Source organism: Schistocerca serialis, chromosome 11 (assembly GCF_023864345.2).
Source record: "Schistocerca serialis cubense isolate TAMUIC-IGC-003099 chromosome 11, iqSchSeri2.2, whole genome shotgun sequence".
NCBI lineage: Eukaryota > Metazoa > Arthropoda > Insecta > Orthoptera > Acrididae > Schistocerca > Schistocerca serialis.
In genome coordinates, this window is record NC_064648.1 from 175,685,064 (window position 1) to 175,704,260 (window position 19,197).

The 19,197-nt window shown below is 38.4% G+C and overlaps 1 protein-coding gene across 3 annotated transcripts in view; it reads left to right on the forward strand.

Moving 5' to 3' along the window:
• Nucleotides 1-8,191: 8,191 nt before the first annotated feature.
• Nucleotides 8,192-19,197, forward strand: part of LOC126427106 (uncharacterized) — a 250,867-nt gene continuing 239,861 nt past the window's right edge. For 2 of the 3 annotated variants that reach the window (XM_050089322.1, XM_050089320.1), the window contains exon 1: nucleotides 8,192-8,471. In XM_050089322.1, the coding sequence (XP_049945279.1) occupies nucleotides 8,401-8,471 (71 nt within the window). In that variant the 5' untranslated portion in view covers nucleotides 8,192-8,400. Of the gene's footprint in view, nucleotides 8,472-14,424; nucleotides 14,546-19,197 lie in introns of all 3 variants that reach the window. The other variant, XM_050089321.1, reaches the window with a different exon arrangement.

The following is a 19,197-nucleotide window of genomic DNA, read 5'->3' on the forward strand; positions in this document are numbered from 1 at the left end:
CCAGGCGACTGGTCTACCCGACGGGAAGCCTTAGCCATATGACACTTCATTTCACTGTAACATCAGTCCCATGGCTTATTACTGCAGCTGCATTTCTCTCCCTAACTACAGGGTTATTACAAATGATTGAAGCGATTTCACAGCTCTACAATAACTTTATTATTTGAGATATTTTCACAATGCTTTGCACACACATACAAAAACTCAAAAAGTTTTTTTAGGCATTCACAAATGTTCGATAAGTGCCCCTTTAGTGATTTGGCAGACATCAAGCCTCCCACACTCGGCGCAGCATGTCCCCATCAATGAGTTCGAAAGCATCGTTGATGCGAGCTCGCAGTTCTGGCACGTTTCTTGGTAGAGGAGGTTTAAACACTGAATCTTTCACATAACCCCACAGAAAGAAATCGCATGGGGTTAAGTCGGGAGAGCGTGGAGGCCATGACACGAATTGCTGATCATGATCTCCACCACGACCGATCCATTGGTTTTCCAATCTCCTGTTTAAGAAATGCCGAACATCACGATGGAAGTGGGGTGGAGCACCATTCTGTTGAAAGATGAGGTCGGCGCTGTCGGTCTCCAGTTGTGGCATGAGCCAATTTTCCGCGGGCTACGCGTGAAACTTGCCCGCACGCATTCAACCGTTTCTTCGCTCACTGCAGGTCGACCCGTTGATTTCCCCTTACAGAGGCATCCAGAAGCTTTAAACTGCGCATGCCATCGCCGAATGGAGTTAGCAGTTGGTGGATCTTTGTTGAACTTGGTCCTGAAGTGTCGTTGCACTGTTATGACTGACCGATGTGAGTGCATTTCAAGCACGACATACGCTTTCTCGGCTCCTGTCGCCATTTTGTCTCACTGCGCTCTCGAGCGCTCTGGCGGCAGAAACCTGAAGAGCGGCTTCAGCAGAACAAAACTCTATGAGTTTTTCTACGTATCTGTAGTGTGTCGTGACCATATGTCAATGAATGGAGCTACAGTGAATTATGAAATCGCTTCAGTCATTTGTAATAGCCCTATATATTGTCTGTGGATTTTCTTTTGTGTTCGTAATGGCTGATAATTATGTTCAGTGTCCACCCTATAGCTGGATAGTCAGCTGGACGGATTGCCATCCTACGGGCCCCGGTTCAATTCCCGGCTGGGTCGGGGATTTTCTCCGTTCAGGGACTGGGTATTGTGTTGTCTCCATCATCATTCCATTCCCATCCGGCGCGCAGGTCGCGCAGTGGGCGTCGAATGTAGTAAGACCTGCACCAAGGCGGCCGGACCTGCCCCGTATGGGGCCTCCCGGCAAATGATGGCGAACGCTCATTTCCGTTTCCATTACGTTCAGTACATTTTCAGGGCTCATTACCACATGATTAGATTGACAATAAACGTAACTTGACTCGCTCTGAACAACAAAGGGATACTTTAACTGGAGTGGCCGTGCGGTTCTGGGCGCTACAGTCTGAAGCCGAGCGACCGCTACGGTCGCAGGTTCGAATCCTGCCTTGGGCATGGACGTGTGTGATGTCCTTAGGTTAGTTAGGTTTAAGTAGTTCTAAGTCCTAGGCGACTGATGACCTCAGAAGTTAAGTCGCATAGTGCTCAGAGCAATTTGAACCTCACGCCCTGCGCTCACAGCTTTTACTTCTGCCAGTACCTCGTCTCCTACCTTCCAAACTTTACAGAATGTCTTAAACAACTATTACACCTATTTCCCCACCGCAGGCAGGATGGCTGGTTCCCCAAAACGTCATCATGTAGCGCTTGATATGGACAATGTTAACCACAGCATAAATAGTACAGTACGAATTAGCTAGAGAAGAAATGTTTATGTTGACAAATAGTACCGAAGTCGTGATATAACATTGACTTTGTTCCATTACAAGAGCGACATCAAATTTTCGTAGCTTACAGTGTAACTGAAGATGGCACTTGGTTTATGCATGTTTCTAATCTGCATCTCAAACATGTTCATAGAAGCAATAAATCAAATGCATTCTCTACTTGAATTAACTCTCACATCTATAGTGTGCCAGAGTAGATCAACCATGTAAGTCCACTTTCATGCTAGAACCTTCGACCATAAATATAATAGACTGGCCCTGACGTCATTTTCGTGGCTCCAACATCTCTGGGCTGAAGTCACGTGAATGTTGGCAAAACATGGTTGTTTCGTGTTGCGCTTATGGCTGTACTCAGCGTTTTGTCGGGGAAATGGCATTACATTTCACGTGTAAGTGTGTCTAAGATGGTGCAGATGCGTTTATTGAAATCTGCTGAAGTGACTTTTAAATGTATTTTTAACTTGAAATAGAGTATCACGTAAATTAAAGTGTTAAAAGTGATGCCTGTAAAGTCAGACTGATATTACATTTTGGAAAGTATCTGTGATAATTCGGTTACAGAAGTAAGTATAACTGTTTCTCGTTCCTACGTATAGGTTCCCTAAGGATGAAAACCGAAGGCAGCTTTGGATACAGGACCTGAAACGGAAAAACTTTAAGCCGTTTGCACATACGCGCCTTTGCTCGAAGCACTTCGCGGAGAAGTGTTTTGATAGGTTAGTTATTATTTACAATGTATATCTATAATTTGTATTTACAGTGTCTGTCATTTTTAAACCTAGGCTCCAAAATTATTTTCTGAAACTGCAAAGTCTCACCTTTCATCTAAAATATCATTTTTTTAAAACTGATAGTTTAAACTTTTGTAAAAATAGTGGGAACTGAACCTTTGAAGTGCACCTAAAATTGATACTATAAAATGGACCTGCTCCTAAAGTAAACAATTTTGACACCTATAGTTGACATAATTCCCATAGCCCATTTTCTTTTATAAGTGACTAAAGCCTGAAACGTGGCGAATACAATGTTTAAAGTTTTGACACGAGCCCACTCTTACTGTTTAAAAGAATTTTAACGACATTTTACTATAATTGATAGTTTATAGTAATTTCGTCCCGCTGCCCACCAGAGTGGCGTTCGATGTATTTGTTAGATTTTATAAATGGTACTTTGAACAAATCCAGGTCAAATGTAGTACTGGCATAATTTTTCACAAATAAAAAAGTAGTTTTTGTTGGAAGCGTTTGGCAGTCAATTGAGAAATGTGGGGAAAATCCGATACAAACATAGGATGGCAGACCGTTGATTTGAAATCCCGCCACATTTTGCCAACACTCACGTGGTTTATGTTGGAGCCACACTAGCCCCATAGCTTCTGCACAGCAAGGCCAGTCTACTAGTATCTATGGTCGAAGGCTAGAACACAATTTTGTTTTTTACCAAACATGTTTTACTACAGTTCTGTCATCTTTGGTAGGTGTATCTTTTTGTTACTATGGCCAACGAAAGAAATCAGTCGTAAGACTACATCATCTTTGCTCCAGTTGCTCTTGATAATATTGGTAGCTAGATACAGCTGTCTAACGCATAATTCCAGTTTCTGCCACTAGTTCACATCAGAGTCGTGGCTCTGCAATCGTGGGAAATTTAAAAATCCAAGATGACAAGTAGTGCAAAGTACAGAATTTGGGGGGAGTTCAAAACATGCAAACAGTCCTGCGTGATGGGAAATTTAAAAATCAGAGATGGCGGATGGTGACATATAAAAGAAAGTGGGAAATTAAAAAAAAGACGAACACGTTACAGATTAGAAATTTGGTGGGAAATTTAAAAAAAGCCAAGATGGTGGAACTAGAGAAATTGTACTTTATTTCCCTTGTTGGCCTCCCTTATTTCACACCAGTCACATCAAAGTGTTAAAATGAGATGTAAAAGTGATGTCAAGTTCAATTATTTCTGTGAAGTCAGCAATAATTATGTATGAGGTTTGAATGAAAAGTAATGCCTCCATCTTCGTTAATTGGGTTTGGATGGGAATATTTTAATAAATCAAATGCAGAAATAATCCTTAGAAAGTGATATTTAGTTACCAATATTCACTTTTCCACGTAATCGCCAGCCAACGACGAACCAGTTTTCTGAAGCCATCATGGAAGAAGTCGACACTGTTTTTGCAACCACTGTCTCACAGTTCTCTCAACATCTTCATCAGAATCATAATGATGTCCCATGATTGAATGGAGAAAGGCGTCTAAGGCGTCTCCTTCATTCTCGCAGTGTGAGAGGAGTTCCTGGCAAATTTCAAGTCTGTGCACTTGCATTTCAGGAGTCAGCATCTGGGATACCCAAGGTGCACAAATCTTCCGATAGCCAAGCAAAGCAATAATGTGGCACCCACGTTGTTGTGAAACGACGATTGTGCCTGCAGTTTCTCTCTGAGTGACTCGACGATCGCCCTGAATCAATCTGACGACATTTTGCTTGTGAAACTCGGTGGTTGCTGTCACAGGACGTCCAACTGTTTGTTTGTCAGGCATATCAATTGTTCCCGCCTCAACATCTTTAAACTTACTCGCCCAACGATGCACAGTACTCACATCTGCACAATCACCATAAACTGCTTTCATTCTCTGATGAATCTCCTTTGGAGTGACACCATCTGCTGTCAAGAATTCAATGACTGCACGTTGCTTAAATCGCATTGACTGACCATCTGCACAGTGTTCCATACTTTACTCTGTAACAACAAAACAGTTCAATGGTAAGGCATCCCGCCAACTGGAGCTGTAGAGAAGAGGCTACAGAGCAAGCCAGTACCTGCCACATACTATTGCTGCCAACTGGTGAAGTGTTACGAAGATCGAGGCATTACTTTTCAGTCAACCCTCGTACATATACATTCTTCTGTATGTAGCACAGTTGTGCTATTTACACCCATCCCCCATCCCATCCCCTCTCCAGCCAACTACATACAAGTAATAAAATCACCTTCCCATCCTCTCCAGCCAATAGGAACATAGTATTAAAATGTTGTGTAAAAGTGGCACCAAGTATGTAGCAAAACGTTACGAAACCTTTACTTCAGAGACAAAGATTTTAGTTATTTCTGTGAAAGTCAAACATATTCGCTATTTCTGAAAGATATTTACGTACCGGTATCATTGTTTTTAATCAGTGTAATATTATTGTTGTGATGCATAAAAAAGGATATTAGAGAAGAACTGCAAATCTTTAGCCTCAATGATAAAATTCGAGATTACAGAAGAAAATGGAACGAACACCTACAAAGACTGGAGATTTAGAGACTTCCCTTAAGGGCAAGAAATTATAAGTGCCATGGGAGAAGAGACAGATCAAGATGCTGTCAGAGATGGGTACCGTAATAGGCAATTCTTGCCTAATATCTGAAGAGAAGATAAAGGTGAAGATGAAAAAATGTGTCAGGTTACGTGATTTACATATAATTGCTCACACATAGATATTTCAAAAGTATTCTAGTAAAACACCTATCAGATCCAAATTAAATTAATGTAGGCATCTCAAAGGGGAGTGTATTACGTCCAGTAATTTTTCTTATTTACGTTAATGATTTCTCATTGGGTGTCATGTATGGAGAGAAAGTACTATTTACTGATGACAGCAACATAGTGATCACAGCTAAAAGTCAAACACAGCTGACAGAAAAGGCTAATACAGCGCTCACAGATGTCCACAGCTGGTTACTGAAAACTAAAGTAACTCTAAACATAAAGAAAACTAATTATATGTACTTCCAGTTGAATATAAAATAAAAGATGCTAGATTAAAAATTAATGATGACCAACTAAAATATGTAATGGCCAGCAAATTCTTGGGGTTGATGGTAGACTGTCAGCTGAAATGGGACAGAACACTTTATAGCTTTGGCAAAGAGACTAACTGCAGCACATTATGCTTTGAGAGCACTTGGACCAGTCTGTAATATTTTATGTCTCAGAGTGACCTATTTTGGGTGTGTACATTTAATCTTTAGATAGGGAATTATGTTTTGGACAACCACCACTAGCAACATTCTGACTGTGTTCAGACCAAAGGGCTATACAGAAAAAACAAATAGTAGCAATAGGGCCCATCATACTAATTTATTCAAAAGCCTAGATGTTCTGACTGTGCCACATAAATACATTTTTAATCTTCAATGTACATACGGAAAGATACTCGTCTATGTACTGCAAACATCTCAATAGATGACCACAAAACTGGATCCAGTCATTAATTATACCTGAACAGGAGAAACAAGTAAAAACACAGAATAACTTGCTATAAAATGTCCTAAAACTGTACATCAGCCTGCCACTAGAAATTAAAGGTGTAAATGAGCTTCATATCTTTACCAACATATTTATTAAGTAAAAGCTATCACACTGTAAATGAATATTTAGAATAACTATAGATAAGCACTCAGTATTCATGAATACCCCATACATGTAAATAACACTATACATCAATATTATAGATACTATACTGTAAGACCACTTATAAGAACAGTAAGTTTATAGGAATCCATGTATATTTAATAGTAAAACATTATACCAACAGTTCATGATGTCCATACAATTTGTATTGGTCTACAGATGAAATAATGTATTAGTGAATGTCTGACATAATATTAAAGTGATCTTATGGTTAAATATATGTATTATTTACACAGCAAACAGTGCCAAGTTTGAAGGGAATAAGAGGAATGAAAAAGACTGAAAGGACTGAGTGTATCAAACCAGACTGACGACGTAAGCAACTGATGCAGGATACAAAAGCAGAAAAGTTGAAGAATTTATGCGGTAGGAAGTTATAAGAGGACTAGTTACAGGGTAGTTAATGAATGCTTCAATACCACTAAAAGCTTAGCAGATTGTGTACTACCCTATCCACAATACATAATGGGAAAAAGTTACAAACTATGGTTTTTCTTAATTTCTGTCAGCAGATGAAACTTTATGATTCACTTATATACCGAATCAACATTATTTCATATCATTTAAGCTTAATTAATAGAAAGTTTTAATTGGAAAACCTAATATTGTGAATTAACATAGTCTTTAGTTTCAGCGAGATTTATAATTTAATTCTCGTCATTGCACTATTACATTCCCACAGAAGTGTTGGGAGAAATAGCTATTTGTAATTAAACCAGTGATTACTTAACAAAATTCGTAAATTTCAATTTACCTAACAACAGACTTTTCGAACACTTATCAATCATCTGATGTGTTTAACGTGACTTGAGCACTTTGTGTATCATGTCAATAACGAAAAAACCGTTAGATTAGTTGCAATTAACTTTTTCATTAACGAGTCTCCAATATTCTGAAGTAAAGACTATTAATTTTCAGTTTTTTGATACTACGAAATTATCATACAGAACTTTAATCTGAAATTCCGTTTCGGAATATTGTGCTGTACCTCAGTTAATGTCGGGAATGAAATCGCGCGTGAAATCAAGATGCAATTAATGTTTTTGTGATAGGTATTGGCATTTAACTTCATAATCAAGTCTGCACGTAAAAGTCAAAAGAACGATATTTAGAAATGTATTCCGAATGAATCATCATTTATTGTCTTTAACATCGTATAAACAGTTTGTAGTAAATCATTAATTTTTCATTATACATCAGTGAATCTGATTGGACAAATAAGCCAAAGACCACTGTTAAGATAGGGTGTATATATATTGTGTGCGGATGCAAAGTCTTTAAGGGAGTCGCAATTTAGCTAATGTAATGATGCAATGCCAACTGTTGTTGTTATCAGAAAACCACTTATGTGTGAACATCTTTCGAAAAAATACATCTCCTGTTAAAAGGATTCATCGGTGTGTTGGGAAATATCATTTTAACATTCTAGTTTTCATCACGTCCGAAATCCAAGCAAATCTGCAATATACGTCCTCTAATGGACTTTCTTGGTGGAGGAGATTCAACGGTTCACAGGTAAATATTCCACTGCAAAAAGCACATGGCTTTTGTAGTACAAGGAATCTCTCATAATGAGAAGTATTTTAGATTAACATTAGAAAGTGCATGCAAAAAGCTTTCCTTCAAATTTGTGGATTGCAGAGAACACCAGCAAACAGTTTCAAAAATTTTGCTTATGCTTAGAGCATAATAACAGTTATTCCCAGCAGAGGTGGTTTGCAGTACCCAAGACGTTGCCGACGCCGAGAACTGACCGTGTCGTCGTTGTGTGCTTAATTTAAAGTGACCGCACAGATTGAATGATTGCAGTTACATTATTGCTTCGTCCGGCAACTGTTCACACGCACCCTGTTGCCAACATGGTTGCCAACGTATCAGCGTACAACTCAGCGACAACGGATGAGCAAGATGGCGTATTTGTTTACTTATTTGTGTTAACTCTTGGGTTGGTATCGTAAGCTCCGTTCATTTTTCTTCGTATGTAATTTATTCGTCACGCCGTGAGTAGATAATACTTGCACCAACTGTAGGTCGTAAACTGTTGTACGAAACTTGGAACAAGGCACCGCTTTTTTCGAAGATTATGTGGACGCTGGTTGTGACTGATTATGCAAGAAGATAACTCAAGTCAACTCTGCATCTTCAGGATTTGTGTCACAGGCTGTCTATTTAGCGTACGGTGAGTATAGTCTTTATGTCATAGCCATATTCTCGTTGTACATGTGAGAACTTGTGTAATGTAGCTTCCATCCAATGAACTGTCTATTTTGAGTGAAGTTTTTAATACAATCGGAAACACTTTAGAAAGTGGTTCCACGTTGCTCCGACCTGTCGCTGTGTATAATTCTCTCAGCAATGTTTTGTTCAGCTGGGACATCCAACATCATAAAATCTGTCATGAATATGAACATGGTAATAGAGAACCTAGACTCCTGGTTTTCTGACGTGATACAGTACTAATTTAGCTCCTCTAACTCTTAAAGCAAAGAACTACGTACAGATTGGAGGAATTGTCCAAGTTTTGAACTAATTGACGCCGTTCATCTGCCGCTCAAGCATTGTTCCTTATTCCAAAATCAACAAACGAGTGCCTTAAGAGTCTATTTGCATCTTGATGGTTCTCTCCTTGTCGTCGTTAGATTCAAATTTTTTATATTTTTTACTGCACAGGCCATATAATTAAAAATACAAAGTAATGCAAACGATTAGGTACTAGATAAGTAACTTTCACGAGCACATACGCTCTGTGACTTACAACAAAAAATTACTTGTTTGATTATAAGCAAATTCTTTACAATTTGTTCTCCCATAGGAAGAGAGCTAGTTCTTACATACATTTGATACGATTTGTTGATAACTACCTAACGTCTTAATCATTTGGCACAATTTTCCAGGAATTGTCCGTATTCAAATTATTAAGTTTTACCGAAAAGTGTGATTTAAGAATGAGGCCTCCCAGGTCTTTGCCTTTTGAATGTATTTCCAATGACTCACTCAATAGTGTGCATGCAGCACAACATGGCCCATATCTAGGAGCGAAGGAATTGGTAGAAGTCGGATTACTTCGGACCAACACAAAATATATCCACCTGTTGCCAGAGATGGGTGCCAAACAACGCTCAGTGACAAATGTAATAGACACTGCCATTCAAGAGTTGTGGTTACTAGAGCATGGTTTCATATTGACTGATAAGATTATGTAGATATAAATTTAATCATTTGAACTGTACTTGCCTTTTAATTTATTTTGTAAGTTTACTATTTGTCAGTGTAAAAGTTATGTGGTGGCATTAGATTTCCAGCTGTTAGAAATAGTCATTGTCACATTTTATAACGTTATGAATGTTGAATGATTTATGTCATTTCAGGCTGTAGTTCCATTTCTGTGATGTGCATTTGTAAACTAGTACTTAAACAGTTTGTAATCAACTATTTTCAAAGGGCATTGCATCACAGTGCAGAATTTGTCTTTCTAATGTAACAACTAGGTTACATTTACATGACTGGCTTGGTGGTAAAGTGAAATGTAGCATCAAGTAATATTTTTAAGAAAGAGGTACAATAATTTTTCCATACTTTATACAGAAAAAAAGTTATGCATTGCATCTAACTACAACAGTTGCTATGGTCAATTTTTCATTTGTATCTTCAAACTTATGAGCAAAAAAAAAAAATAAAAAAATACAGGATGACATATTTTATTTGTCCTTCTGAACATGAATTTAGTTTGCATGTTGCAGCTTAGGTCTGTTTCAATCTATTGGAGTTCATTTGAATTGATAGCGCAATTCTGTGTCATACTGATCATTGTCATACCAGGTTGTTTGGAAAGAAATCCAAATGGCTGTAGAAGAAACACATTTTTAAGGACATGTTGTAGGCCATATTTCTAAATGCATCAGTTACATTAACAACTTCCTTGTAGTGAAATCCTCTGATTATTGCCAAGATAATACATACGACTTCTTTAACCTGTTAATCCCCAAATTGTTTTACATTTAACTTTTGTGCTATAAATTAATGTTATCTTTTATGAACCATTTTAACAAAACCTCATCACATTTATTTGATTCCCCTCTTAGTTTAAAAGAATGGCTTGTCCTCATTTGACAATGTTGGGACTCGACATGAATTTCAGTATTTAAAAAAAATTCAGTTTTTGATTATGCAGTTGATATTTCTAGTATTGTTGAACATAGAGCCATTTTAAAACCACAAAAAGCTTTTCACATAAATAATTTCACTTGTGTATATGTTACTTTCAAAATACAAAATTTGTCTACAATATCTCAAAAGATTCACGCATGATGTGACTGCATTTGCTGCAGTATTTTTGGGGTTGGATGCACAATTTTTCATTTGGCATCTTTGAGTATCCCTTTTACATATAAAGCGTCCCTGGGCGATTTCATGTCAGATGATACACATCAAGAGTGAATCTGTGACATCACTATTTCAAAGTTTGCTGAGCAAAATATATGTTGAAGCTCCACATGATACCCCTCCAAAACTACTATATTTTTATTTTCTGATGATTTGTTAAAATGCTGCAAACCTCTCTAAATCAGATTATTTGTGAAAACGCCATAACAAAAGGGAAAATTGCAGTAAAGAAACCAGAATTGATAGAGATCTGAATTTATTTTCAATAAATACTTTGTTCTCATTACTATGTGTCATGATTAATACATACATACATACTTCTAAGCTTTTTTTTTAACCATGAGAATTTGTAACTTTTTGTGAATTTCAAAATTATATTTTGAAAATATGAATAATCACAGGATGTTAACTGTCTTCAGAAATGATATAGTGGAAGGACTGCTGGGTCACCGAAAGTGTCAGATTCCATCCGTCTGTTTTGACCCATGACGTAAGGGTGTCGTGGTATGCGCCGTCATTACGACATGGAGTTGAGTTTGAGTTGGTTGTGTTTGCAGATGTCGCCTCCTTGTGTTTGATGGCGTCCCCCCCCCCCCCACCCCCACCCACCCACCCTCTCTCTCTCTCTCTCTCTCTCTCTCTCTCTCTCTCTGTGTGTGTGTGTGTGTGTGTGTGTGTGTGTGTGTGTGTGTGTGTGTGTGTCTTTGGGATGGCCGGCTGAAATTTGTTGGTGGTAAGTAATAATTGCTTTTTGGGTCTATTTTTCTCAAGTTGTAATGTTTTGTGTATTGAATGTGTTTTAATTTACATAGGGATGTATAAATTTTTGAGGTGGTGTGGTTTTGTTGGTCAATGGAAGTGACCGATTCCAATTTTTGTGTACGTATAGGTGTTTTGGTACAGTCAGCTGTGGTCAAGGGAAATGTCTGATTCCAATTTCCACAGTTTTTGCTGTAGGCGTTGGTGTTTTTGCTATAATCAGCTGCCATTTACCTGTATAGGCAAAGGGAAGTATCTGATTCCTGTAGATTTTGTAATTATTTTTTTGGTTCGCCGTCTTGTATGTTTTGGGATCATGGTGTGTTATTTTTTATTTTTATTTATTTTACTGTTATATTTAGGTTATCCCCACCCTAAAACCCCCAATATCCCTCGGTTGTCACATTAGTTTGATTGTATTTTTTGGAGGGGGATGTTATTGTCTTATACGTATTTTTGTGGTTGTTGCCATGTGTATGTAGTGATATCATAGGCGGCATATTGGAGATGCTTAGAATGGCCGTTTCCACCATGTTGATGATGTCGGGTCGAAGCAGGCAGGTGGAATCGGACACTTCTGTATACCCAGACTGCTAACTGTCAGCTATGAAATTAATACATGAAATTCTTAAACTGTCAAAATATTTGTACATAAAGATGAAATATTCTGAATTTTTTTGATTATTTAGAAGTTATTTTCTCCAAAACCACCATCCTAAAGGTTCTAAACATTTCATGGTACATTATAAACATGGTCATTTTTCTTAGGGCAACGCTTGTCTGCACAAAGTGTGAGAAATTTTTTAGGTAGACCTAGCTCTACTCTGAAAAGGTCATAAAGTCATGGACACTTAAAATCAGTGATCAGTTTAAGTATTTAAGTAAATGTCATGCAAAACTGTTATTTCAGAATCAAAATAATTACTTTACAACATTATAAGTGAGTGGGAAAAAATTAATAATTTTGTTCGAAAGCATTTGATAAGAAAAACAAGATATAGGATATTTATATCCATTTTTCTTTTTAATGGTATTATTCCAAAATTATTATTGTCTTCTGTCATAATTTTACTTCTTCACGGCTTTCTATTAATTAAGATTGTCTACAATGTAACAATCAGCGACATAGTGTTAAAGAGTTCTTTTTCTTCATATGCTATTCATTGAACTTCTACAGCTGAGCTGAATTTGCACACAGACGAGGATGACCCAACAAGAGCAGTACTTGGGATATGGGAACTGCACACTGATCTTTTGATAATGGTCGTTTGAAAGCATCAGTAGGAGCATGAGATGTCAGAAATGGGATGGTTATATCTTGCAGCTCATGACAGACCCTTATTATCTGTTCCACCCACCACTGGTTGTTGTACACACAAGAAATGAAGTGGCTCACTACAAAGTCTACTAATGTATACTGTGGTCTCTGCATTTCACACACATTTCCTGGAGAACTGTTCTTGCAATGTATGTGCCACTCCAGGATGCAATCCAGTAGCAACTTGATTGAATGGCGACCACAAGCTTCATAGCAGACCATTCTTCTCTTTTTTTTTAAACGGAATTTCGTCAATGTACTTTCATTTAGCTTTCGGAACTTTGTTCCTTCATCAGTGAGGAGAGAGAGGAAAAAAGGGGAAGAAGGGAAAGTGGTTTCAGTTACTCACAGCGCAAGTTATGAAGTAACAGGGAAAGGTAAACCGGGAGGGTAGCAAGGATGGAGGCATGGTTGTCAGAGGGAAGCCAAAGATATTCTACTGTAAGTACTGTGCCAGATTCAAACCAAATACTATATACCTCTTTACTTCTGTATGCATCCTCTTTGGTTTGAAGCTGGCACAGTATAGAATATCTTTGGCTTCCCTCTGACAACCATGCCTCCATCCTTGCTACCCTCCCGGTTTACCTTTCCCTGTTGCTTCATAACCTGGGTTGTGAGTAACTGAATCCACTTTCCCTTCTTCCCCTTTTTTCCCCGTCTCTCCTCCCTGATGAAGGAACAAAGTTCCGAAAGCTAGGAATGTAAATTTTTTGTTTTGTGTATTTGTCGGCTGTACTGAGCTGAGGTAAGTACTGGCTAACCCCTCTATCTCTTTGTTAGTATTTGTTTCACATCTTTATATGAGATTTTCTATTAATCATTTATGTTTGTTACTAATGTTGATATGATGTTTGCAAATCCAATAGTATCTCTTATAACATCAACAGCTTCATGCTGGAGATTAAATCGAGCTGCAAGATGTTTACAGAGACCTCCTACACTATCACATGCACTTTTTCCATAATCTATTGCTGAAAATATCCATTTTTTTGTCTTAATTCCTGTACTGTGGTGTTGAAAAAGCTGATAAAGCTTTGAAATGAGACGCTGCACCATCAGTCACATACACATCTTTAGGTAATACATGGCCTCTAGATGCTATGTCATTATCGTGCTGGCAGCATAGCATGCATGTGCACTGTCACGAATGAGATCGCCACTGACAATAGCGAAACTGTCAATATTGATATGTGATGTGTGCCGGTGGTAACTTTGAATTTTGTTGTGCAAAGCAACAGAACATTCTCAGCAAAGTTGAGATGAGGAACTACTGTGTCAGTATTCTGGGATGTGGCTGATTTTTACTTCTACTGTGGCCTGTCTCTGAATCCACCAGATATGATGGTGAGCTATTCCTTTCATGACCCACTACCTAACCTCTGTAACAAACTTCTTTGACTCTACTGTCTTCTCCACCAACTCTCCTCCCTCACACAATGCATAAGTTCCTTCATTGTCAGTATCCTGAAGGACAATGCTTAAACAGTCATTACTTCAGCACCGGGACACATTGCACACTTCTACAGCCAACGTTTATCTTGTGGTGCTTGAGATATACACTAAAGCATCAGGTCCATCTCGGTGTACTACTTTCCTGTGACACTGCTTATGGCGAAACAAATAAGTTTCAAATGTATGTAGTAAATACATGTGCATACTTCCTCCACAGGCCGGCATTGGGTCAATGGAAGAGTCTGATTCCACCCGTCCGCTTTGACCCGTGACGTAAGGCTGTTGTGGCGTGTGACGTCACGACGGTGCGGAGTTTAGTTTGTGAGAGTGCCGTGTTTGTAAGTGTCATTTTGATATGATTAGTTGTGCTCTCTGGTGGTGTGTTTGTGTTGTGTGTTAAATGATTTTTTTGGTTTAGTTTGCATGTGTGGCGTGTTTATAGGTGGCGTATTGTTGCAGTCGATGGTTCTCTCTGGTGGTGTGTTTATGGGCAGCGTGTTATGTGACGTATGGGGTTCATTTTCATGGTAGCAGTGCACTTGTATGGTATCGGTGGTGGCTGTGCTTTCAGCGGAGTATTTTTCAGTGAGTTAACGATTTTGGTTTTGTTATGTCGACGTTATTGTAGTTTTTTTTCTGTTCGTCGTGTGTGAATTTTGGTAAATTGCTTTGTTTATGTCTTTGGTAGGTATGGATATGACTGACAAGGTCAACAGTTTTAGGTTGTCGGAGGGGGACAGTGCATTGTCTCAAATGTTGGGTGTGTCGTGAAGAAATGAGGCTTGCTAAAGTTCCAGCATCTCGGACCAGGGATGGCTATATGTGGAGATGTCGTAAGGATAACAGGTCGAGGGAAGTGTTCGACTCCAATTTTGATTTTCTAGGGTTTTTTGTGGTAGGATTAAGTGTGGTGGTGGTTAAAGTTTAGAGATTTATAGTGTGGTATTGGTTGTTCCAATGGATTTGGTGTGTAGTGGAACTTGGGAAGGTTGTGGGGCCTTGTTATTTTAGTGTTTTTCGTCATTTGGTATAGTGGCATGTGTTTATGTTTATCCCCGCCCAAAAACCTCCAATTTCCATCGCTTGTCCCATTAGTTTCATTATATTTTTCGAGGAATATCTGTTTGGTGGTTTTTCGATCTATTTTCGTGTTTCTTGTCATATTTACACGATGATGTCATAGGAGCGGTATGGGAGTTGTGAATGGTCGTTTCTGCCATATCGGTGACGTCATTGGTCAAAGCAGAGGGATGGAACTGGACGCTTCTGTTATCCCCTGGCATTTTACCCAATTTGGTTGTAAGGAGTAGAATTTTGAGAGACCAATTTTTAAATTCATAGATATTAGGAGATATGCTTCTTGTATTGATCTTGTCTTGTATCTTTTTATGCTTTTAACCTTTTCACCATTTTCGCTAATGAAATAACATCAGCTTGGTTAGGACTTTGCCTGCTGCAATCTTTGTCATCACTTAGATAATATTCCAGAGCAACAGTAAGCATATCATCTTGCAATTGATGCCCACAATAAGGATATGGGCATGCCCAAAAACCTTTCTCATTCTGTATTTTATGAGCTTGTGAAATCAAGTAGTGTGAGGAAGGGGGTGTGTCTTTCTGCATCTGCTGCTTAGAGTAGCTTCCTGGTATCAATGTTAGTAACTGTACATTCTCAGTTTAGGTGGCTGCTGAGATAGCAGTATTTAATTTTTGAAACCACATATCACGTTTTGTGCACATATCATGATATTCAGGTTCTGCACCAAGTGCATCTACATTATACCCTATACAAAGGTTTGAATATGTTTCTTGTGTAGAACTTGTTTCAATTTCTTCCACTTATCTTTTTACATACTATTTTCTTCTTGTGTTTCTTAACTTTCCTGGGAAAGTCTGTTCCTGCGCAACAGATGTGATGCTGATACCTTTACGTGAGGACCGAGATGTTTCTGCAATACCTCTGACGAGAGTACAAGAAGACTGACTCTTCTCACTGACTATGTTTTGAACCATTCGTGTGACACTAGTTATACAATCCGATGCTTCACTTCAGGTTTACTGTATCCCTTGGACTGTCTTATTGACGATGAAACACAGAAATTGCATCGGAATTAAATAGAAAAGACACAATGCCCAGGCTACAAGTGGCCCATCGGGACCATCCGTCCGCCATGTCATCCTCAGTGAGGATGTGGATAGGAAGGACATGTGGTCTGCACACCCCTCTCCCGGTCGTTATGATGGTTTTCTTTGACCAGAGCCACTACTATTCGGTGGGGTAGCTTCTCAACTGGCAACACGAGGCTGAGTGCACCCCGAGAAACGGCAGCAGCGCTTGGTGGCCCGGATGGTCACCCATCCAAGTTCCGGCCATGCCTTTCCTGGACATTTAAGGGGGGGATGTAGTAGGGGCTACCACAGAAATGCTAACACTCAACGCATCAGCAGCTTCACACCCAGGAATATAAACATCTGCGCTGTCTACTTCAGTTTCACAATCGGGTGATGGTGATTGTTCAGGTGTGTTGTCACTAAATTTCTTCTTGAAGTGAGTGTAGCAATTCCTGCGCAACAGATGTGATGCTGATACCTTTACGTGAGGACCGAGATGTTTCTGCAATACCTCTGACGAATTTCCAGCGACTGTGAAGTGTTTTCCACTTTTCTTAAACACCACCTTATTGTGGTTTTTTCATAATCCACACACCTCACTCTTTCACAGCTGTATTTCCTCACGGACATTGTATCCAATAAAAAGTTCAAACCGAACACACAACTTGATGCAGAATGGTTTATATGCAAATTCTCACTTGTTTTTAATGGAAGAGCATTGGAAACAGAGTTGTCAACATGCTTATTTTACACTAGAAATTCAATGAAGGGAAATATGGAGAATGTTGAAAAAATTTTAACACTCTACACTAAAAAATATTTCCCACTGTTTCAACCGACTACTGACACATTAACCAAACAATATTTTGTGTAATTCTCAAAAGTTTTTGGATGGGGGTTTTTGAGTAAATAATTCATAAAAACTCATAAAAATGCAATTTTTTACATTTTTAGTAATAAATATTTACGTAATAAAGATAGTTGAAGAGGAGAAGATACTGTTTATAATTAGATCAGTAGTATCTGGTAATATGACAAAGAATATAGCATTCTGTGACTTTTCAAATTAGGAAAAAAAAAAACAAAAAACAAGTAGAAAGATTAACTTAAATTTCATATTTTCGTCTTAAATTTGTAAGTGAAAGGAAGCCCATAAGTGTATGGGAGTCAACTAAATGTACACACACAATGCAAAACATCTGCCAGGTCTCCAGTACTTTTGGTTTATTAGTTACATTTTTATGTTCTCTGCTGTTTTAAGAGCTACTTACAAAATATATATTTTTCAAAGGGCTGTACCATTTATGAAAATTAAGATAGAACAAAAATAGGCCTACTGTATTTCGTAACACTTATGATGTAGAGGTCTAATATATATTTTTTTCGAGAGAAATTTGTTACCAAAAGTTGACATCACTTGTATGATTTGAGATGAAATCACCCCCTTCCCATCGTACCTGAAGCTTGGTAGCTTTTTCATTTGTGATGAAATGATGGATGTTGTAGTTCTTAGTGGTGAAGTTCGGTCATAAAGTCCTTTTCCAATTATGTGACGGCTATATGTCTTGTTCAGTGTTTCATGGTTGTAAAATTTTTCGTTTCATAGTTGTAAAATTTTTCCAAGGACCTGGTTAATTATAAAGACATTATGTATTTACACGAGTCATTTCAATAGCTTTGGTAAACTGTTACCAGTACCACTTCTTTCCTCTAATCCCAATGGTATCAGCCATGTAGCTTTCTAATACAACAGCACCTGTAATATCTCGAGCACCAGATATTTACGTCTGAATCAACACCTTTTCATTGTTTGGATCATCAAATTCTGTGGTACTGCTTGTATGTCACATCAGTTTCTTCTGACATAAGGTAGTCTGCTTCTTCTTCTGAAGTTTCAAAGTATTTCTGGTTTTTTTCCCCATCAGTTTACTTTAACACATCTAGAAGTTGTAAAAATATATTAAGTTTTAGAGTTATTCCTATGAGCATAAATTTATAACAGTTCCCAGTGTCCTCAATCCAGTTTATATTTTAATTATATAAATAATTAAGAGACTTAGTTATTTGTGTTAAAGAAGAGGACCAGAATGAAATGCTTACTGTACACTGGACACAAACCAACTTAACTTCAATAGACACTTCCGATGAAATGAAGTAATTTAATAATTTCTTAGATGAGATTCACTTTTTACGTTATTAGTGTAGCTGTCCACTGTCACTGACTTTTCCAGGCATGTGAGATTACAAAATTCATTGTCATAACAAAAGAAAAATAGCTGTCCTCAAATGAGGACACAGAACCTAATGGATTAAATACCTCTGACCCTGCCTTTTCATTTCCTTGCAATTTCTATCTGCTGTGAGATCCCTTATGTGAGTCCCATTGTAAAATTTCCTTCATTTTAGTATCATTAACTGGAGATAATTGATCCTCTGTATAACACTGTGGTAAAGTTATTCCCTCGTGATTCATATGGTTTTGCATCATTTTTTCCTCAAACCAAAACCCCTGCAGGTCCGAGGGTTAGAATAGGCCCGAGGTATTTCTGCCTGCCATAAGAGGCGACTAAAAGGCACGTCACACGTTTCGACCTCGATGCGATGGCCCCCTGTCGGGTTTGACCTCCACCTCTCTAAATTTTACCGTAGAGCGAGCCATTTGGGGAAAGGCGCCTTACACGGTGTATTGTGTCCGTCGTGCCTCGGTATCTTTAGCCCACTTTCTCATTGTCGCACTGCAGTCCAGCTCATTCTCCGTCTCTTGGGCGAGGACACCTTCCTGGGTCCGTTTTCCACAGTGCACTGTGCAGTGTTGCCTTTTGTGCCGACGGTGACCGTGGACTTCTTTGCACCTCGTATCCAGCACGGTAGCCAGTCC